The 20931-nt window shown below is 39.5% G+C and overlaps 1 protein-coding gene and 1 long non-coding RNA gene across 11 annotated transcripts; one reads left to right on the forward strand and one right to left on the reverse strand.

Annotated features, from left to right (window-relative positions):
• The first annotated feature begins 1443 nt into the window (after positions 1-1443).
• Positions 1444-12001, forward strand: LOC135100542 (uncharacterized). Of its 10 annotated transcripts, none has more exons than XM_064003532.1 (6): positions 1444-1523; positions 1861-1928; positions 2098-2193; positions 9025-9097; positions 10449-10698; positions 11674-12001. In XM_064003532.1, exons 1-5 carry the CDS (start codon positions 1459-1461, stop codon positions 10657-10659), a joined length of 513 nt encoding a protein of 170 aa, XP_063859602.1. In that variant the 5' UTR covers positions 1444-1458; the 3' UTR covers positions 10660-10698; positions 11674-12001. The 10 variants fall into 10 exon arrangements, 4 of the variants coding, with proteins under 4 accessions (XP_063859602.1, XP_063859598.1, XP_063859601.1 ...); XM_064003528.1 differs by having other exon boundaries at positions 10449-10646; XM_064003531.1 differs by having other exon boundaries at positions 10455-10646.
• Positions 4662-20714, reverse strand: LOC135100543 (uncharacterized). The gene is made up of 3 exons (XR_010268789.1): positions 20567-20714; positions 17968-18047; positions 4662-6357 (listed from the first exon to the last, which is right to left on the reverse strand). It is a non-coding gene; the product is annotated as an uncharacterized LOC135100543 (long non-coding RNA).
• Positions 20715-20931: the final 217 nt, after the last annotated feature.

Genomic DNA, 20931 nt, shown 5'->3' on the forward strand with positions numbered 1-20931 from the left:
TCTATGTGCTGCAATCATGGTGTAATCTTGTCTCTATATACAGTAACCATAGTGAAATTTTATCGCTGTGCACTGAAATTTCACTCCTAATATTTGTACATTCAATTATGCACTTTCAACTGTAATATACTGCAATCATCAGTTGTCTTATTCGTAAATAGCTTGATGACCATTTACCTATTAACATTACGTTATTAATTTTACCCATTATCGTAACGTTGTTAAATCATAAGTGGTTGTCATTGTTGTTTTAGATTGCCCCATTGTCTAGTGACGACCCATTATTACGGAAACTTGTAGAAGGACGGCATTCACGCATCAGGCATAGAAGTCAGTGATCGGCTGAACTTACAAGTCATTCGTCAAGAGACACGCAGCGTCTTAACAATAACAACTTCATTGGGGTACACTCTAGCACCTCTAAACGATCCTCGCCTGGTCACCACTTCATGCTTCGATCACTCAGTTACGTACTCCTTTCACGTCACGCGTCTGTCACCTCTCCTCCGTTCTAAAAAAAAAAAGAGAAAAAAAAGAAAAGAAAAAAGAAAACCAGCACCGGGAACAGACGGAAAAATCGCCTTCACCAACTCAGGATAATGGTTGTGGTGCAGCAATGAGTGTGTGAACTAAATAATTTTGGTTACGATTTTTCATATTCTGAAAAAAAAAAAAAAAAAAATTCTGGTTTTGGTGGATACAGATAATATTGTGTTCTGCGTGGCATATACCTTCTTTGTGTATTCTGGAGTGTTGTGATGTTCAGTATCTCCGTGTGTGTGTGTGTGTGGGAGTGTGTGTGTGTGTTTGTCGTCATTTACTTTGTATTGACTAGTACTCATAAGCCTGTCCTTAACTGGCACCCATACGCCTGTCCTATCTCGATAACGACCAATAGTCTGATGCATTAGCACAATAAATTCAATTAAAATCAAATCAATACCTGTCAGACTTAACTCATGCTGGCCCGATACCTCACGTAATAATGCTACTTTTTTTTTGACAATACGATGCAGAAGGGCGAAGACGTATGCATACCAGTGAAGTGACACACACACACACACACACACACACACACACACATCGTGGGCTGTGAAGTGATAATTGCATTTATTTTTTTTTCTTTTTATATTTCACTAAATGTTTTTATTTCGCTGACCAAGACGAAGCATGATGAAACACACAATTGCATTACGAAATTATCGAGCAAAGGGCGGAAAAGGCAATTTCAAAGGAGAGGGTAGGGACGGAGACGGTAATAGACGTAAAGAAGAAAGGAAGGAAGGAAGGGAAGGAGCGGAAAGGGTAATTCATACAGGAGGATGGAAGGATCTAAAGAACACAATGTAACTACGTAAGTGGACTGTTCGTTAAATAGAACTAGAGAAGAAGAAAAAGACCAAACAAGGTAGTTAGTGAGGAGGGAGGGGGAGAAGGAGGATGAAGAGGAAGGCAGGCATGACGTCTCGGGCTCAGTCAAGCGAAGACCAGTGGAAGAAGTGGAGGAGGAATAGTGGGATTAGGTGAGTGGAAATGACGTAGGTGGTAGTCGGTAATGGTAAGTAATAAGGGGTTTAAGTTGAAATTGATGTTTGTGTGTGCTAGTGTATACTCGAAGGAGATCTTTTCAAGTAGACGCTTCGGATGTAGGGGTGTGGTAAAGGTTTCCGTGTGTTGTTAGAGGAGGATGCTTCGCGGAGCTCAACGAGCAGAGCCAATGCAACTATAGCGAAAAGTACAATGAGTTGGTAAATGCATAAGACACTTGAAGGATTCATTTGCTGTTCTGTAAGGCGCATGCGTATGTGGCATAGTTACACAATTGAAAATGAAATGTTAATGTTTGTGGTTTTTTCAAAGGTATTCTGGCTGGTGTGCTGTGTCGCAGTTACATCTCCAGTGTGGTGGTGTGGACAAACACAGACCACGTAAGTTTTCGTAGTTGATCTTAACGTTCTAGGTAGAAAGTTGTAGGTGTAATGAAATTCTAGTGTGTGTTCTGTAATTAGAAAGGTGTAGGTGTGATGAAGACATAGTTTTGACATAGTTTTCAGACATAGTTTTCAGTCTCCATTTTTTTACTATGTTCCTGTTCAGAGTGTGTTCGAAGCGTCACCACCGCTATGATCATCTCCTCAATCTTCCCTGTGGTGTGGAGAGTCAGGGATCCAACTTACCGTCAGGACTCTCGAGGTACAGGTCTTTATCACAGGAGTACAACAACAACAACAACAACAACAACAATAATAACAACAACAGCAACGCTGCTGCTGTTGCCGCCTTCATCGGTAAATATTGTTTTAGGCTTCGTCAGTGTTTCCGGTGGTCTTCCATTCCATCTGGGCGTGGATTGGCTGCTTTCTGAGCTGTGCATCGTAAGACTCGTGGGTTGGCTATATTTTTTAGCTGGTTAATGAGCGGTTTTGTTCGTAAGAGTTCGAGAGACTCCCCCATTTGACTTTTTTTTTTTTTTTTTTTTTTTGTGAAGTTTTCCCCCTCATGATTATCAGTACGCGTTCTCCGGAGACTCTTCGAGGTAAAAAGAAGAGGTAAAAAGTACAAAAAATGTTTCGAGTACAAATGTGATACACAATGGCGCGTCTTTTCTATCATCCCTATCCCTGTTAATCAAAACAAGGTTTAAAAATAGCATTATAACACGTTTTCCCACTTTGCGTTTTGAATAAACGAGCCATTAACGTGCGTTTTGAATAAACGAGCCATTAACGGGCTAAGAAGATCCTATGGTACTAGGAATCTATGCTCTTTACTCGTATAGCCAGGGCCGCCAGTCACTGTCCCCTCCTGATGCACAGCTTGTAGTTGTGAAGGGGGCAGCAACGGACAGGTGAATTTATTAACTTGCAATATTGAAAGTAAATCATGAGGTGACTGGCAGGTGTCTTGGAAGATGGTACGCTTGTAGAAATAGGGAGCGAAACGGTTGAACAAACATACAAGAAGTGGGATCGCGATCGCGTGTCTGGTAGCTGTCATGGTGGTATGGAGTGAGATTACTTTCAGTTCCTCCATTTGTCCTTGGTTTTAGCTTCCTTCTATCCGTTTTAGACCCTATAAAGCATGTTTTAAAAATACTTTTAAAGTGATTGTTTGACACGATCAATATGGCTGTTTCGCACGGCGTGTTTGACATCGGCGCCTGACCTATATTGTCGAAAGCGTGTAGTTTTTAATCTTAGCATTGAAATGTTAGGACAGGGGAAGGGTTTATGAGGTAGTTGTCCCGTGTATCACTCCACTCCCGTCACTGGTCCCCCCCCTTTTTCCTCCTCCCTCTGCCTCCTTGCCTTCCTCCTACCCTGCATCCCCTTTATACACACCACAACTGCGTCACGTAAAACCTTCCCATGTCCGAATGTCTTCTCGGCTCCTGTCCGCTTCGCCTTCAACGCCAAGGGTACATTCCTTAATTAAACTAATTACACACACTTGGCAATGCAATGTAGTGTCATGAATTAAGGGACGGTGTCAAGCAAGGTGTGCTGAATGTCACTGATACATCTGTTTGTTTGGGAGAGGATCTGCGAAGAAGTGCCAAAAACAATGCCTCTGGGTTTGACATTTTTATCTACCCTTTTTTTTATGTATACCCATTGAGTTTTATTATTTGTTTACTTCGTTATAGGTCTCATGCCAAATCCTGACCCTATCGTTATCTTACCTTACCTTACATAAGCCTCGTCCCCTTCCCACGTCTACTTGCATCACCACCACTCTGTTCTTCGTCCCCCCCTTTCCTCAATAGTTCCCCTTTTCCTTGTGTCCTTGGTTTTGTTCATTTGTCTCAGTATCCTGTCCCCTTCCGCTCCACGATCACACACACACACACACACACACACACACCGCGCCTCTTCTCATATTCGTGTATGTTCTGAAGTGGGTTAACTCGGTAACCACAAAATCGTACACTTTTAAAATTACGTTACGTTGAAGAGTTTTCCTGTTTACGTTGAGATTTCCTATTTAACTTGCTAACCAGAAATAGGAACTGTCGTACATCACCGGTTATCTAGAAACACAAGAACTGGTAATTCAAGTAAAGGCTGCTACCTGTCACTTTGTTTCCACATTCTAAACCATCGTGATTAAATTCGGCAACAGTTGCTATTTTTGTGTTGCAGATGTTGTAGAAGTTCGTTTTCTATTTTGCGTTGTCATAAAAAAAAAAAAAAATGCAATAATTGAGGTGATTACTTCGTCTGCCAGTTCCTGTCTTGCGTGGAGTGGAATGACTGACTACCTTACAACTGGCATTATCATCGCGACCTCTTTGTCTACTAGTTTCTTCCATTTTCCCTTTTCTAGTCTGCCTTTTTTTTTCTCATAAATCATTGTCTACTAGTTTCTTCCATTTTCCCTTTCTAATCTGCCTTGGTTTCTCATAAATCATTCGTTACCCATTCTCGTCATCCTCGCCCATCATCGTTCTTTGGCTTTCATGCTTTGTGGCGGCTGATCCTCCCCCTCTGTCCCTCCCTGCTCCTCAGACCCCACCTATTTTCATGTCCTTGGGGTTTGCTTGCTGTCCTGTCCCTCTACACACACACACACACTGCTTGTCATGTTTCTATGCTGTACGATCTTTTTGCCTCCCTAAATTTCTAAAAATGCACTTGTGGGATTCAAGAAAACACGTCGAGTCTTACAAACTTAGTGTAAATTGATATGATTTGATATGAATTGCTTACATGTAATTGTGATCATTCTCGACTTCCAGCAGTTATACACATCCAAGCACCAAGAAAAGCAGTTATACATATCCAAACACCAAGAAAAGAAGTTTAATCCTTATGGATTAATCTCCATAAAAATTACATACACTATTCGGAACACTTCATTATATTTGCGGTTACATTTTTTTTGACATCTGCGATTAGAATTTTTCACAAATAACATTACATTTTTTTTTTCACATCTGCGATTAGAATTTTTCACAAATAACATTACATTTTTTTTTTCACATCTGCGATTAGAATTTTTCACATAACATTAAATTCAGACACTACATCTGTTAAGCTGTAAGGCTCTAATTACTGGTACTGTGACATTCGGCTTGCCCGTCTTGACACGCTCTGGTCTGGTCTGACAGGTCTGTGTTCCGTCTATTTGCATTTCCTACACCTCATAATATAATATACACTGATGTTAATTTACACGGTGATGTTAGAAACTTTATAGCGACTTTCTACCCCAACAAGGTTTTCATTGTTGTAAGATTTATTTTTTAAACACTTCGATCATATTATTTTATTTTCCCTTGTCTTTGAATAAGGTTAATTTTCGAGTAACTTCGGTAAATCGTATTCTCGTCTAATCAGGAACAGAGCCAAGTTGCATGCGATGTGCCTTCTGTCTGTCTGGTCCATTAACTGCGTCGCGTACATGGGCCCTCAGATCCTCGGAGACCTGATACTTGCGGTTTCTTTATTTTATTTTGTATAGCCACCTGGGTATCTCTTCTTATAGCTTGGTGCTTGCTGCTACTCTCCGGCCTTGTTAGTTTTGTGATTCGCCGCATTGTTCTCGGTGGGTTATTCTCATTGTTGGTCACGTCCTGTCACTTAACCTATCCGATAGTGTGATAGCTTATTTGTAATCTTGGTACCTGTTTTCGTGTTTTATAATAAGAAATTCTTCACTCAATTTCACATTCTTGTCTCGTACTTCTTACGTGTCTCTTCTTAGTGTTTCTTGAATTAAGACGCTTGTTTTCTTCCTCTTTGTCCTGTTCCGCGCGCGCGCGCACACACACACACACACACACACACACACACACACACACACACACACACACACGTACGTACGTCTCCGTTCTCAATATTGTCGAGTTTTGATAATGTAATCGCATGCAAAATCCTGGTCGTTCACTAAGTTGATTCGTAGTTTCGACGTTAAATGCCATGCGAGCCTGGGCTTACATGGCTTGAGTTTTTAATGAATGTTCGTTGTTAGTGTCACACTCCACTGCGTCCCTCCTCCTTCACTAAGATGTAAAAAATACTACACACTAATAACAAAATTGATCACACGAACTTTGATAGTTCTTAGAACTTTTTTTTTTCCTTTTCTTTGATAGATCCTTCTCTTTCCCACCCCCCTCCGTTCTTCTTTCTTCCACCGCCCTTTCTTTTTACCGTTCACCTCTCTCCCATGTTAGTTTCATCTTTCCCATGCCAGTTCGCTCGACTACGGTTTCCCTTGCTCCATCTACCCCTGACATTTCATGATGGTGTTCATCCTTCCAATTCATTCTAGCAGGGGAACGTTCACTCGAAGGGAGAAAGGCTGCATGAACTCACTGCGGCACAACCCTCCAGTCAGTGGATAGCGCGATCCCTGAAGTGAAAAAAGAAAAAAAAAATATTCAGTCCAACTAAGCAACTTTTTATATATGCACAATTTATATATAATGCACCATCTCTATTTACCACCCCGTCATATTAGCAGCGCCAGCAGTAATAAAGGCAGAAAAAGACCCCTACATGAACAAGTGCATGTGAGGCACAGCGGACAAAAACGAAATGTGTACGTGACTCGTGCACTATTATCGCTACCCATCCACCCGTTAATACATAACTATCGACACAACCTTCCAGACAACTATCCCCTCTTCTTCAGTGACAGTCAACTGTCCTCTTCTACACTAAACATCCTTGTTCTGTCCTTTACTTCCAATCTCATCTCCCGCTAAAACAGCTTCTATGAAGTTAGACGTATTGAGAAGTCTCCGCCAGTTGAGAAGTCTCCGCCAGTTTTTCTCATCCCCCTAGCTGCTAACTCTGTACAAGGGCCTATCCGTCCATGTATGGAGTATGCTTCACATGTCTGGGAGGGTTCCCACGCATACCGCTTTTCTAGACAGGGTGGTATCAAAAGCTTTTCGTCTCAACTCCTCTCCTCTGACTGTCTTCAGCCTCTCTCTCATCGCCGCAATGTTGCATCTCTAGCATTTTCATGCTAACTACTCTTCTGATCTTGTTAACTGTATGCCTTCCCTCCTCCCGCGGTCCCGCTGCACAAGACTTTCTTCTTTCTCTCACCCCTATTCTGTTTACCTCTCTAATGCCTCTCACCCCTATTCTGTTTACCTCTCTAATGCAAGAGTTAACCAGTATTCTCGATCATTCATACCTTTCTCTGGTAAACTCTGGAACTCCCTGCCTGCTTCTGTATTTCTCTATCTTCCTATAACTTGAATTCCTTTAAGAGGGAGGTTTCATGACGCTTGTCCTTGAATTCAGTTCAACACACACACATGTACACATGCACGCGCGCACACACAAACACCTTCAATTCAACACACATATACACATGCACGCGCGCGCGCACACAAACACACCAAAGAGAATTCGAGACGCTAGTGCCGTGAGCAGGGCAAACTCGTGAGATTCCTCTTAACCCAGTGATATTGCTGAATCAGGGAAACGTTATTAATAATGCAACACCCAAGATGGGACAAACATTGCTGTATCCTTAATAGAAGAACCCAGGCGAACGTTATTAATATCGGAGCATTAATTTGTGGAGCATTCATTTGTTGTGTCTGCTGCGCTAATGGATGGAGAGCTGACAAGCCTATTACTGGTTGACCTCTGAGGCCCTGGGGTCATGAAGGTGTCCGTGTGTGTGAGGATTTAGGGTTACCTAACCATGGAATAATTGTTATACGGTACCGTTTAATTGTAGTTTTTGAGTGTGAGCATTGATAATCTGCATGACATAAATCTTGCAGGCTAGAATGAATAAGGTTAGAGAATAAGAACGTAGTTAATTAAATATAGAATAAGAACGTAGTTATTAAATATGGTCAAGTGTCAGTGGGGCCTGGCAATGGGGAGGCCCTGTGGCCTCAGTATCGAGACATGACGTGACATGAAGGAATTTACGTGTGGCAGTGTAGAGTGCCTGCCGCCCCGCCCCTGTGCCTGCCCGTGTGTCGTGACTGTATTGCATGGTTAAAGTCAATGTGGACATAAGGAGAGGCGTGTTTTCTCTCTGGTTTGTGTGACTGTTCTCGCCGAGAGCGACTAGGTCTGAGAGCGACCGGGTGTGTCAGAGCCGCGGTCATTCCCAGACGCCCAGGTAAAGTCCTCCCCGACACACGGCCCGAACCCAGCAATGGTGTGAGGCGCCCCTTGCCTGCTGGTCTGCTGGTGGGGGATACGTTTCAATATTATGGCGATGGAATAATGAACAAATGAAACGTGTACCAGGAACCGACCGCCTCCCTCCCCCGTACTAATCATGGTCAACTACACGCACATTTAGTTGTGTTCATCATTACTTGCGTCAACCCTTAGTAGTTTACCCTTAGTAGTTTGAACTGTTTTCTATTACCTAAAGGAATACGAAGAAAACGATCAAGTAAGGGAAACTATTAGTTTATATGCAAGAAAAACTAATTTGAAAGGGAAACTAATCCTTTCATGAAAGCACAGATGAATATTATTCTACCATATTAAAATAGAGTATTATTCTACTATTTTAAAGTAATTTAATTATTAATTAAATTTAAGAGTTTATGGTAACGGACAACCCATTCCTTAATATAAAGTAATTTATATTTCCAGTTGCAGATGTATCAGTAGCAGTATAGATCTACAGATGAACATTACAGACCTCGTACACTACATCTCAGAACTTGAGTTAGATGTTCTGAGTTCTAAGTTCTAGAACATTCTATGTATTCTATATATTTACCATACCTTGCCGGAAATCTAGACGGGTGGCTTAGACAACGTTCAACACAAACGTATACGCACAGCATTCACATTCTTACTGCGAGAAAGTATCTTTTCCCAAACAGCTGCACACTGCATCTTTTATCCTCGGCTCCTCATCAGGACTGATTTTGAAAGGCCACCGAGATAACTATCGTCTGATTCTGAAGCTTTTACTACTGATGATGCAGTTTAGAAATGTACTAATTTAGATATCAACAAATTTTTCAGAAATTCTTCGTCTACAATATCTTCTACTGTATTTCCATTTTTTTTTTTACAGTAGAAGAGGTTCTTTTACAAACCATGCAAAACCTTCGGTTCAAGAATGCGGCGCCAAGATATGACTGCTCCGTGTAAGTTGCCGTGTTGTTGTAGTGTGATCTAATTAATGTGTCGTGTGATTCGTGTAGTAAAAATTATTTTTTTTGTTTCTCTATAGTAAACGTCAACTTACTGTTAGAAATCACTTCTTATGCTGATTGTAAGTAAGAAAAGTAAGAAATCACTTCGTCACTGTCATCAGTATTTTGTCGTAATCAGCATATGATCATCATCATGAGAGAGAGTGTCACACCTTGATCCTGAAAAAGCACAAAAATATGATTTTCAAGAGCTCTGAGAGAGAGACCTTGATCCTGAAAAAAAGTACCAAAATATTTTTCATATTTCAAAGATCGCCAGGCTCATAAGTAAAAGACAAACGGTTTCGGGTCAGATTAAAATGTTTTCCCACCTAATCAAATGAATTCAGTTTGATACTCTAAGCAAACACAATTATACATGTAAATTACAACTAGAGCATCAAATACATAGTATAAGTAAATAACAGTTGAGGAAAATCCCTGAATAGTATTAGGACGGTCTTCTCTTACAAATATTGACGACTATTAAGCATGGCTTGTTGTCGTCCTAATAAAACTTACGAGGATGCAGCTATGAACAGGACCTGAAAATGTCTCCCTCAAAACCTTTGTCTCCTATATTTTTTCTCCCATACCGCTGTATTTCAGAAATTATATAAAGAACCGCTTTATTTTAGACCTGAAAATACGTCTCCCTCAACCCTCAAAACCTTTTTCCTATTTTTTTTCCCATACCGCTGTATTTCAGAAATTATATAAAGAACCGCTTTATTTTAGAAATTTGTAATGTATAGAAAATTTTTTTTTTATTTTTCTTAATTTTTTCTTACAATACAATCGCGATTCAAAAAACAAAAGCAGTCCTCCACCAGTACAGTAGCGGTCACAAATCCAAGTAACCTCCCGTAACCTCCCGCACTCAATCATAGCGTTTCTTTCCTTTGCTTTGTCTGTCTTGATTTAACTCCTCTGAACTGCTGATTTATTTATAATACGAGATTGGTTCCTTGGGGGTCTGATGATTCAAGACTGAGGGGAGAGTATTCTATATAACCTGTTTGGTTCTTTGGGGCTCTGATGATTCAAGACGATCCCTTTAACTCAGTGAGGACTATTATAGTGATGTTGCTCCTCTTCCTGTTTTTTTTTCTCTTCCTGTTTCTTTTCGTTTTTTTCCTACTTTTTCCTTTTTTCTCTTCCTCCTTCACCTACTTTTTTTTCTTCTTCTCTCTTCTTCTCCATGAAAGGCGTTGTAGGATATTTTTTTCTTCTTTCTCCCCCTTCTTGAATTGCGGAACGTTGTAAAATATGCTACTATAACTGGATTTTTTTTTTCCCCCAGATACAGCTGCTGTGGCTTTCCTTTCCTACACTTTCTCCTCTCGGTGCATCGTTTACGGAATATCATCATCAGCAGCAGCTTAAATGCGTCTACCAAGATCAGAACGCTTGTCACCACTGAGAGGTGGCGCTTGGGGTACTTTAACTGCTGGGTACACTGGTCTGCCATCGCCAAGGTGTCCACTAGATGCCGTAAATGGTGTCCTTCCTGATGATGTCTTTATATCCTCCTCGTCTGGGCGGGAGTTATGGTGAGAAAAATCTTAATGCAATCTTAACGCCGCGCCAAAACTAGTGAGTGTCTCGTGGCGTGGAGTGTGATGCGGCCGTTTCATGCATCGCCGTCTGAGTCCACCAACCACAATAGTTTTTCCTCGTGTTTTCTTTTTTTTCTTTTTTTTTTTTTTTTTTCCTTACAGCAACTGTCTTAACTTATGGGAAATCCTTAGCCACTTGCAGCATCAAGATCGGATTGTGTAAATGTAATGGAGAGTGAGAGGTATGAGAGTGATACTGATGATAATGAGTTGGGTTATGATGAGAATGGAAGAGTAGAGAAAACAGGAAGGAAATGGCACCGTATCGAGTCGAATGAAAGGATGATTGAGGCAGTGAAAGAGTTCCTGGAGAGAATGTGGCGTGCTGGATGTAGTAATGAGTGCTGTGGTGGATGCGATTTTTTTTTTTTTGTTCAGTGCTGTGGTGGATACGATTTTTTTTTTGTTCAGTGCTGTGGTGGATACGATTTTTTTTGTTCCTTTATCTTCCATCTCTCCTTTTTAATTTAATTCTTTATCTTCCGACCCTCTTTTCTTTTTTCATTTCTTCATTCTCTTCATTGTCTAACTCATTTTTTTTCATTTCTTCAGCTTTCATTTCTTCATTAACTCATTTTTTTTTCATTTCTTCAATAATTTCTTAATTCATTTTCCTTTTCATTTCTTCATTCTTTTTTTCATTATCATTCTACCTCCCTTCCTCCTTCATCCCTTCCTCCTTCATTCTCCTTTTCATTTCTTCATTCTTTTTTCACTATCTTTCTACCTCCCTTCCTCCTTCATTCTGTCTTCTTACCTTCTTTTCTTTCATTTCTTCATTCTTTCTTCATTCTATCTTTCTGCCTCCCTTCCTCCTTCACTTCATTCGAATCTACTTCCTTCATTCTACACTTCTTCCATTTTTTCACCCTTCCTTCTGCATTAATTTCTTCATTCTCCTTGTGATAGGGACATACGGGTCAGGGCGTCCTCGTATCACTCCAGCAGCGTTACTCCATGGACACAACGGCGAGGGTTTCCTGCAGCCAACACTCAGGAATGCGCCTCCACGTGCAAGGCAAACGCTACGCCACTTATCAGCCTCCTTTTATTGTCATCTATTTATAGCCTCCCTCGTTATGCCAAGTTGATCGCCTGCAGTCTGTTTATTTGTGTGTTTGTGTATTTATTTTTGCTTTTTGCATGTCACTTTCTTTGGTAGTGATCTATTTTCATTTATCTATTAATCTTTTTATTTCCAGCTTCATGTCCATTAAATTCTGTATGCATTTATTTATTTCTTCATTCATTTACTTATTCCCTTATTTAGCATCAATCCATCTATCTATATATAATTTTTTTTTTCCGTCAATTTGCGTATTTGTGTGCACTTATTTATTTATTCACCTATTTATTGATGCTACATCCATTCACCTATTCATCCATCTTTACATTTATTTGTTTAACTATCTATATTTAGCCATCCATGCATCATTCAATTTATCTAGCTTTTTTTAAAGCTAAAATTTTTATTTCAATTTCTATCTTTCATCTCTGTATTTATTAGCTATTCACTCGCTCGTTCATTAATTTGCCTGTTTACATAGATAGATGCGTATCTATCTTCATCTAACATCTGGTTTCTATACTAAAACATCCATCGACCTGTCTATCTACAATCTGTATCTATCTATATATCCATCCATACTCGTCTATCAATTTATCTACCGGTTATAATCCACATAGCATTTAATTATCAGCCTTTTCTTTATATACATTTAATTATCAGCCTTTTCTTTATATATACATATATTTTATATAGCACTCATTCACTTCTATTAATTTATATTCCTGCTTATAATCTATTTAATTATCTGTCTTTCTGAATACCTATAACATTCCGTTCACTCCAGTCAATTTATAGCACTCATTCACTTCTATTAATTTATATTCCTGCTTATAATCTATTTAATTATCTGAATACCTATAACATTCCGTTCACTCCAGTCAATTTATAGCACTCATTCACTTCTATTAATTTATATTCCTGCTTATAATCTATTTAATTATGTCTTTCTGAATACCTATAACATTCCGTTCACTCCAGTCAATTTATCTTCCTGTTTGTAATGAATCCTTCTTTCATTTAACTGCCTATGTCTATTGTCTATATCAGCCTTTCACTCCAGTAATCGTCTGTCAATTTATCTTATTGCTTATAATCCATCTAATACTTATTTACACGTCAGCCTTTCAAAATGTCCGTGGCACTCTGTTCACCCTAGGAATTTCCTCCTAGCCGCGGCACAATTCTGTCATCAGTACGCCCCGCATGCCTCATCTGTCTGACTTGTCTCTTCCGTACTCAGCCAATGCGTCTTATGTCGAAGGGATTGTCTTCAGGTTTAATTTTTTTTTCATGTCTACAAATATTTTTTTTTTATACTGGGTAAATTTTATTTTCTATTTTCGTCTTTATTCTTTTTTATCCTTAATTTACTTCGTTTTACTTCTATGGATCCTTCTTTTTAATCTTGCTTTTTTTTTCCTCCATTTATTATTAGTTTTACGCGCTCATATTTCATTTCGTCTTCCTCGGTTTTACTTTCATTTCTCCTGTTGTTCTCGCCTTTTTCTTTTATATTCTTTTTACCCTATCTCCTTTAACCTTTTTTTTTTTCTTCCTTCATTCTTTTGGCTTTGCTTTCATAAACCATCTCCGTGTTTCCTATTCTTACAGGTCTCTTACTTCGATTTGTATTTTTCACATATAGGAAAGGATTTTTAAGAGAACTCCCATATGTATTTCTAGACTTTGTTACTAGAACTCAAGACACTGGCCTTATTGGCCTTATTCTAAGAATAAGAGACTCTTAATGTTACCTTTTAACATGCAAGTGATCTTACATTATACGGAAATGTATTATTGGCTTCACCGAAAAGTTATACTAACGATAGCATATTAGAATTACACCGGTGTCTTGGTTAGCTTTTTATGAAGACGCTTGTTAATTAGTGGCTATAGTGATACTGAAAAATGCTTAATTTCGCTGCAAAAATAAAACATTTTTGTCTTGCATGGCTCATTCTCTCGCGTTTACTTATTTATAAAATAAACAGCAAAATACGTACTTTAACAATCTTATTCTCTCGCGTTTACTTATTTATAAAATAAACAGCAAAATACGTACTTTAACAATCTTGCATTTCATTCGTTGCATTCGCCTAGTTTATGTAAACCACATCTTGCACCAAATAAATGAAATATAAATTTATAACTATTTACTTACTGCCTCCCTATAACTATCTTTACTCACCTACCTCACTAAAAACTAACATAAATAAACTACTAAAGAAGGATGAAAAGAAGAGAATATTTATCAAATATATGTTCAAGGATACAAAATATTTTGAATTCGATGTTCAAGGATACAAAAATATTTGAAATTCGAATCCAATGAATAAAGTTCGAATTTTTTTTATTCATTATTAAAAGTTCATCTCCCTTCCCTCTTAAAACCAAAACCAACCAACCACCATTCACTGGGATTACTCGTCACTACTACGACATTATTAATAATGTACGAGTTTTTTTTTCTTAGGAGTATTATACATTATTATTCTTAGGAGTATTATTATTATACATTATTATTCTTAGGAGTATTATTATATACTATACTTTAATAATGCATTAGTTTTTTTCTTTATATATATACTCAGGATGAGTATAAAATGTACTCCTGAGTATAAAATTTATTGTACTCGCTGAGTATAAGGAGTTAACTTTTGTTAGCAAGCCAACTACAGAAACTGGGAGGAATATGACAGAGGGTACGGCGCGCACGCACGCACACACACACACACACACACACACAAATGAACAAATAAGACCGCCAGAAGATTCCCCAAATGCATCTTGGTTATGCCGTCTGCAGCCGCATCCACTGCTGGCCATGTTTTATTAATCCCCCGCCTGGCCGCACGTCCACCCCTTATGACACCAGGGAGGCAAGGACACGCCACGCTCGCAGGAACCCCAGCACTGTATCTCCTGCTCTGCACGTGGCGAGCTCAGACCTCATTAGGAAAGCTGGTAAGGTTACTCATAAGAACTGCCGTCAGGTCTACACGTTGCAGTCCAGGCATGAAGCATATCCACTTATTTCCTCCTATTGTCCTATCTATGAATTTCTCTGATCTCTTAAAGCTCCTAATGACTCCTCTCTCTCATTTGTTCTATACAAGGCAACCTCCAAGTAGTAACTCATCCCTTAGAGAATCTGCTCCCTGTTCTTTTCAGTCACTCTTCCCATTGACTCTCCACAAAACGTCGTTCTCTCTCCACAAAACATCGTTAACACTTCCTTCTTATTTCCTAAATCTTTTTTTCCTCTCACACCAAGTCCTTAACCACTGACAGTGATTAATTTCTCCTCTCCATACCTATTTTTAACTTCATTCACATCAGCCTTGGATTTACATTTACTATATATATCTGATTTACCCTCTTGAGTATATATATAATGTCTTGTTACTTTCCTTAGCACGTGTCATGATTTGTTATCATAAGAACACAAGAAGCAATTTCTCTGAGTTTCTCAATGGGTGTCTGTGCACAGAGTTAGTAGTGTTTGTGGAGTCCTAACGTGACCATCAGTCAATATAATTTTAAACGTAAAAGTTTATGAAGAGAATATCATAGCGACGAGTATCACGTTCATCAGTGTTGAAGGACAAACACGGTGCAACGCTATCTTTTTTCCCCGCATTGTTCTTGTACTTTGCAGACGCGAGAATCTCCTCAGTCTTTCTTGACAAAAATCGTTAAATAAGGTTGCTACATGAACATTTTTCATCCTTATCTAGCACAGTAAAAACTTGACCAAAACTGGAGATTAAATTACCACTAGGTAGTGGCAATTAAGTAAACTGGAGATTAAATTACCACTATGTAGTGGCCGTTTTTTATAATTTCTATTAATTTTGCTTGAGTAGGAGAGAGAGATTAGTGATTTTTGTGTTTGAAAATTACAAGGTAAGATTACAAGATGATATAATGAAACAGGAAATTTTTACGGTCAAAGTCAGCATTGCGATGAGGAGCGTGTTACATTTCACTAGGACACTTCTCCTGTACTACATTCTCACTCATTGACGGCGTTGTAATAATCAGGATCCATGAGACACAGCTCCTTGGATTGACACCAATTGAAAAGTAAATACGAAAAATACATTAATTAAGGAAAGGCAGGGGTCGCTTTGTGCATATAGACAACAACTGAAAACTAAGCAAAGGCAAAAAATACATGAACTGAGGACGAAAAAATACTACACTGAATACTTATGGGGCCGCTTTGTGCACGAGATGTTTGAGCATACATATATGTAGATTACGTGCACAAGGATAAACCCAATGAGGTGAAAATAATACATACAGCCACAATCGGCCACGTGTTCTGAGATAGACGTAAGGAATAAGCAGACAGGGCCACTGCAGCACACAGGCAGAGGTATGCAATGCGTCTTGGTTTGACCTTAACCGCTTTGTACACTTCGTATTCTCTCTCTCTCTCTCTCTCTCTCTCTCTCTCTCTCTCTCTCTCTCGTGTATATACGCGCAAGTGTATGTGCAAGCGACAGGTCGGAGAGAGATTTCCACGTCACCGCAAACCCTTGACTTGGCGGCTCGAAACGCGGCTGGAGAAAACAAATGAGGGAGGTGATTCGTCCATCCTCGTGTTGACTGATGCTGTGATCCGCGAGTCTTATTGTTTACCCGGGTGACTCGCAGCCCAGGACGCTGTGTGCTGGAGTTTTCAAATAATTCGCACAAGAGACAATTTGCATATCACTCCTGCGCGGCACAGAAATAAGGGCACCGGAGTAATTGACAAATGTTAGCCTCCGTTGTTTGCCAAGTGAAGTGAACGCCGCTAATTTATGGAACTATCGAGTTGAATGCAGTGTACAAATTAAAAAGATTCAAACTTGATTTTCAGACACGAAGACTTACACCACGCCCCACTGTACTCAGACCACAGGAAGGTGAAATTTCTTACCAGACTACGGAGGATCATTTTTTTTTTTTTAAGTAAACTTCGGCTGCCGCTATCCAGGATTCTGCTCGGAAATGTTACAGCAAAGTCCACAGAATAAAATAAAATAAGTAAATTTACACTAAATAATCGAACGAATTTTTCCTTGTGAATTGAAATGAAGTATGTCGTTATATTGAATGTGTTGCTAACGCGTGAATCAAATAAATTCGAGTCCTTTTTGGAAAAGGAGTTAAACGAATCCTGCAAGTAGAGCTAATGAATTACGTAATAACACGTACTTCCTTCTCTCATCATCATCGTTATCGACAGGGGTGGAAAAATCTTACCTCTCTACAATAAAACTCGTCTGTTGCAGTGATCTCAGTGAATAATCTAGTCTCTCGCCAGTATGTTTAGAATCCGTTTCCGAGTGTCCAATTCGTCGCCTTGCAGTGGCCATGAACGGAGAACACAACGCGCATCCCACACTTCCTAAAGCTCGTAAAGAACAAGGTAATCTAAATGGTGAACTTGGGTGCCATTATTCGAAACACGCTCATTGCATCATCAGTGTCACCATTACCATGATCATTAGGAGATACCACTGGCTCGCACAAGGCCGCTATTACCTTTCTGGTCATATAAGTCTTTGTTTGTCTACATCAGTAGTTCTCAAACTTTGTTGCTTAGTTGCACAATAAAGGTAAATCCTAAGAACTTTACGGTGAACCAACCTTGTAGTCAGTATAGTGTAGGCCTACTAAGAGGCACAAGAATGCATATTTATCGGGTATCTATCTGTCTATCTTTCCATTCAGGTGATAGTCACGGCGCACAAATACGCCAAGGACCACAGTTTGCGAATCACAAGTCTACATGTTAAAATGTCTGGCTAAAAAATCGTCAGAAAATATTCTTAGCAGCTAAGGACTTAGTTACATGACAAAGGATGTAAATAAATAAATAAGTAAAATAAAAAAAAAAATAAATGAATGAATAAATAAACAAAATAACAATATAATTAATTAATGAATGTAAATTTGAAAGGTTCGTATAATCTGGTTAACATTTCGTGTCTCCCTCAGTTCATCTAGTAATGCTAAACACAACAAGCCACTGAACTCATAGTATACATGTTAATTCAATTTATAACAGTTTTACAAGGGTTGAACCTCTCGATTTTTATTTTCCAAATACTACGGAAGAGACACACACATGTTCTCACCTGCTGCGTCCTGCTGCAAGTGTGCTTAAATGAACGGCTCTCCTCTTCCAGGTCAGCTGTATATGACGATCATGTTCAGTCTGGAAAAAAAAAGTATTAACATTAGCAATAATGACACACACACACACACACACACACACACACACACACACAGCAAAAGAAAAAAAAAGACGAAGTTGTAGTTGAATAACAAAACAATAACAAAACCATCACCACCACCACACACACACACACACACACACACACACACACACACACACACAGCAAAAGAAAAAAAGACGAAGTAGTAGTTGAATAACAAAACAATAACAAAACCATCACCACCACCACCACCACCACCACCAACAACAACAACAACAACAACCACGTGAGTAAATGCCACAATACTGAGAACATTTTCTTTTTGTCAGTATTTACCCTTGGGCGCCTCGACAAGCCAGCATTGAGCGGATATTACCAGTATGTGCACCATACTTATAGGACGAACCACACCAGACTTCCAACACTCCCAAGCTACAAGACGCTTTACTTTCCTACAGAGAATCTTATACAAAATACGCCGCATATCAAAACGTCAATTCTTGCAAGGGCCGAGCCGCGCCATCCATATGTAGACCGCCAGGTGTTGGAGGAGAGGTGTGGGAGGGGCAGGGGTGGAGTCTGGCTAGCAGCACACCTGTCTGGACTTAATGGCAACCCAGAACAGGTAACCCATTCCGCCTACAGGTCACCGATTCCCAGAAAATTATGACCTGCTTATTAACTGCCTGAATATCATGAAAGTATAAGTGAAGTGTGACACAGACAGAGACGCTGACGGGGATGGGAACAGACCACCCGAGAGGCTAACACGATAAACGAGTGGGCTCTCACAATATCGTGCACGTGTCACCTCCTCTGCTTTCCACACACAACCCGAGGAAGTAACGTATGCGTCCTCCGTCTTGCACGTCTGCCGTCGAACAAAACTCTGGTGTTGCCTTACGAAAGTTTTGCAATAAAGAATGCCTTGTGCAAGTATTACTGTAAAAGCAGGGATACATTTCTAAATATTACTGTAAAAACACGGATATATTTCTAAGTTATTACTGTAAAAGCACGGATATATTTCTTCTTTTGGTATTCTCTTAGTCATTTGAAAGTAAGACCCTAACAATTCTATGCAATACTGTATAAAAGACAAATTAATTAACAAACTGATGGTAAATCGAGGAATTATAAAATTCTGCGATAATTTATTCCCCAAACTAGTAGACATATTAAAGCAATGGAAGCAATCAACTTTCACTAACACTGTCCGATCAAACTGCGTTCTCTTGCAAAGCTGCCTGCTCGGGAATGTTCCCAATTTACAAGAATGACACATAAGAAAGAGACTGAATTACTTAATTTCCACTTTCGCTAATGACACTGCTTGTAAATTCAGTTTCACTCTGACAAATACAGATTAGGCTATTAGCAAAACCGGCCCCTACTAGAACCGTCACTCTGAAGAGACAAAAATAATGAATGAAGCTTCACCACAATGCCCAGAGGGATAATAATTCTGCCTCTAGCTGTCTTAAGACATTCAACTGAAACAACGTAATTGTAGGCCGTACAATATCACCTACACAATCCTGCCTTACCAGAGCTGTGCCGTATTAAAGTGATTCAGCAGAACGCTAAACACGGCCACAATTATAGAACTTTAGAATGTTTGGGAGGAAAGGTGCTCGATAGGTCTTCTATACGAACTCTTGCATACATTGATATGGACTGTTTTCGGAAGCGTGGGGGCAATCTGCTCGTCCACAGTCCTACATCATATAAAATTGAAGTCATTAAGAAGTTACAGATATTTAGTGCAGCAAATGAGTTTTTCAGTTTGAATAAAAGAAAAAAAAAAACCTTAATATAATTCACGTAAAATAAAAGAACGATGTAAATTAATGGAAAAAGAAACATACATTATTAAATAAATATAGAAATAAGTGAAAAAAAGACTATATATTTCAAATTTATATATTAGTTCATATCTTAACAGAACTTTTTTTTTTATGATAATAGTCCGAAAAACTACACATTCTCTCTCTCTCTCTCTCTCTCTCTCTCTCTCTCTCTCTCTCACAGCATGGCAAGACTGCATCTTCAAATAAAAATCGTTACCATTCCAGGCATAAATCCAAACTGCTGCACAACTGACAGACAGTCTCATTAACTCGGCCGTTTAGAGCCTGTCGGGCCGCATAAGCCAGCCATCAGCCATCAACCTCCTCCCTACCCCTGTCCTTCCCTCTGCCAGGACCAAGCAAAACTACTAAGACTCCTGCACACCTGGTCTTGCCTATAAATAACCTTGAATATATATATAACACCATTTAAAACAATATATGATCCTATACACACACACACACACACACACACACAGGCCATAACAACAATAACAACAACAAGAACAAAAACAACACAAAGAAATAAACCACTGAGTCACTGAGGACAGAAATAAATAAAAAATGGAAGACCACGTCCCATAAATGACATGTTTGATTCCTCCTCACATCCAGGTACTCGCCAATTCATTCCTTAATAATGACGCGATGCCTTTATTCTCCCCCACCTGTTCCTCAACATTCCTGGGCCGATCCTGACCGCAATGCACCGGCGAGGAAGACTGGTGGACTCGACTCAGCAAGGCCCAATGCATCGCCGATCACGTGTGTCGTGCAGGACCCAAAGTGGACTGAGGTAGTGAACTGTTAACTGTTTCAGCTCTAACGTCAACCTCGAACGTAGGTTTGGAGCATCGAATCTATTCAATACTAAACACGGATAGAAGCATCTTAACAGTTACTTCAACACAGTGTCCACGTATTACAATGCTCAAAGGGGGATTTTGTGGCCCTCTCATGTCTAGTTGATGTTTGTGGTGCCTGCCAAAGAACACTACCTTCTTCTACGTGTAATGTCTGTGCCTCCTGTCTA

The sequence above is a fragment of the Scylla paramamosain genome, chromosome 5 (assembly GCF_035594125.1).
Source record: "Scylla paramamosain isolate STU-SP2022 chromosome 5, ASM3559412v1, whole genome shotgun sequence".
Classification (NCBI taxonomy): Eukaryota; Metazoa; Arthropoda; class Malacostraca; order Decapoda; family Portunidae; genus Scylla; species Scylla paramamosain.

Bases quoted from the DNA above. Each gene is read 5' to 3' on its own strand.
- LOC135100542 (XM_064003528.1), top strand. From the start codon at position 1,459: ATGACGTCTCGGGCTCAGTCAAGCGAAGACCAGTGGAAGAAGTGGAGG. The intron at 1,929-2,097 runs GTAAGTTTTCGT...GTTCCTGTTCAG, and splicing joins TGTGGACAAACACAGACCAC to AGTGTGTTCGAAGCGTCACC. The intron at 10,647-11,673 runs GTGTCCTTCCTG...TCCTTGTGATAG, and splicing joins TCCACTAGATGCCGTAAATG to GGACATACGGGTCAGGGCGT.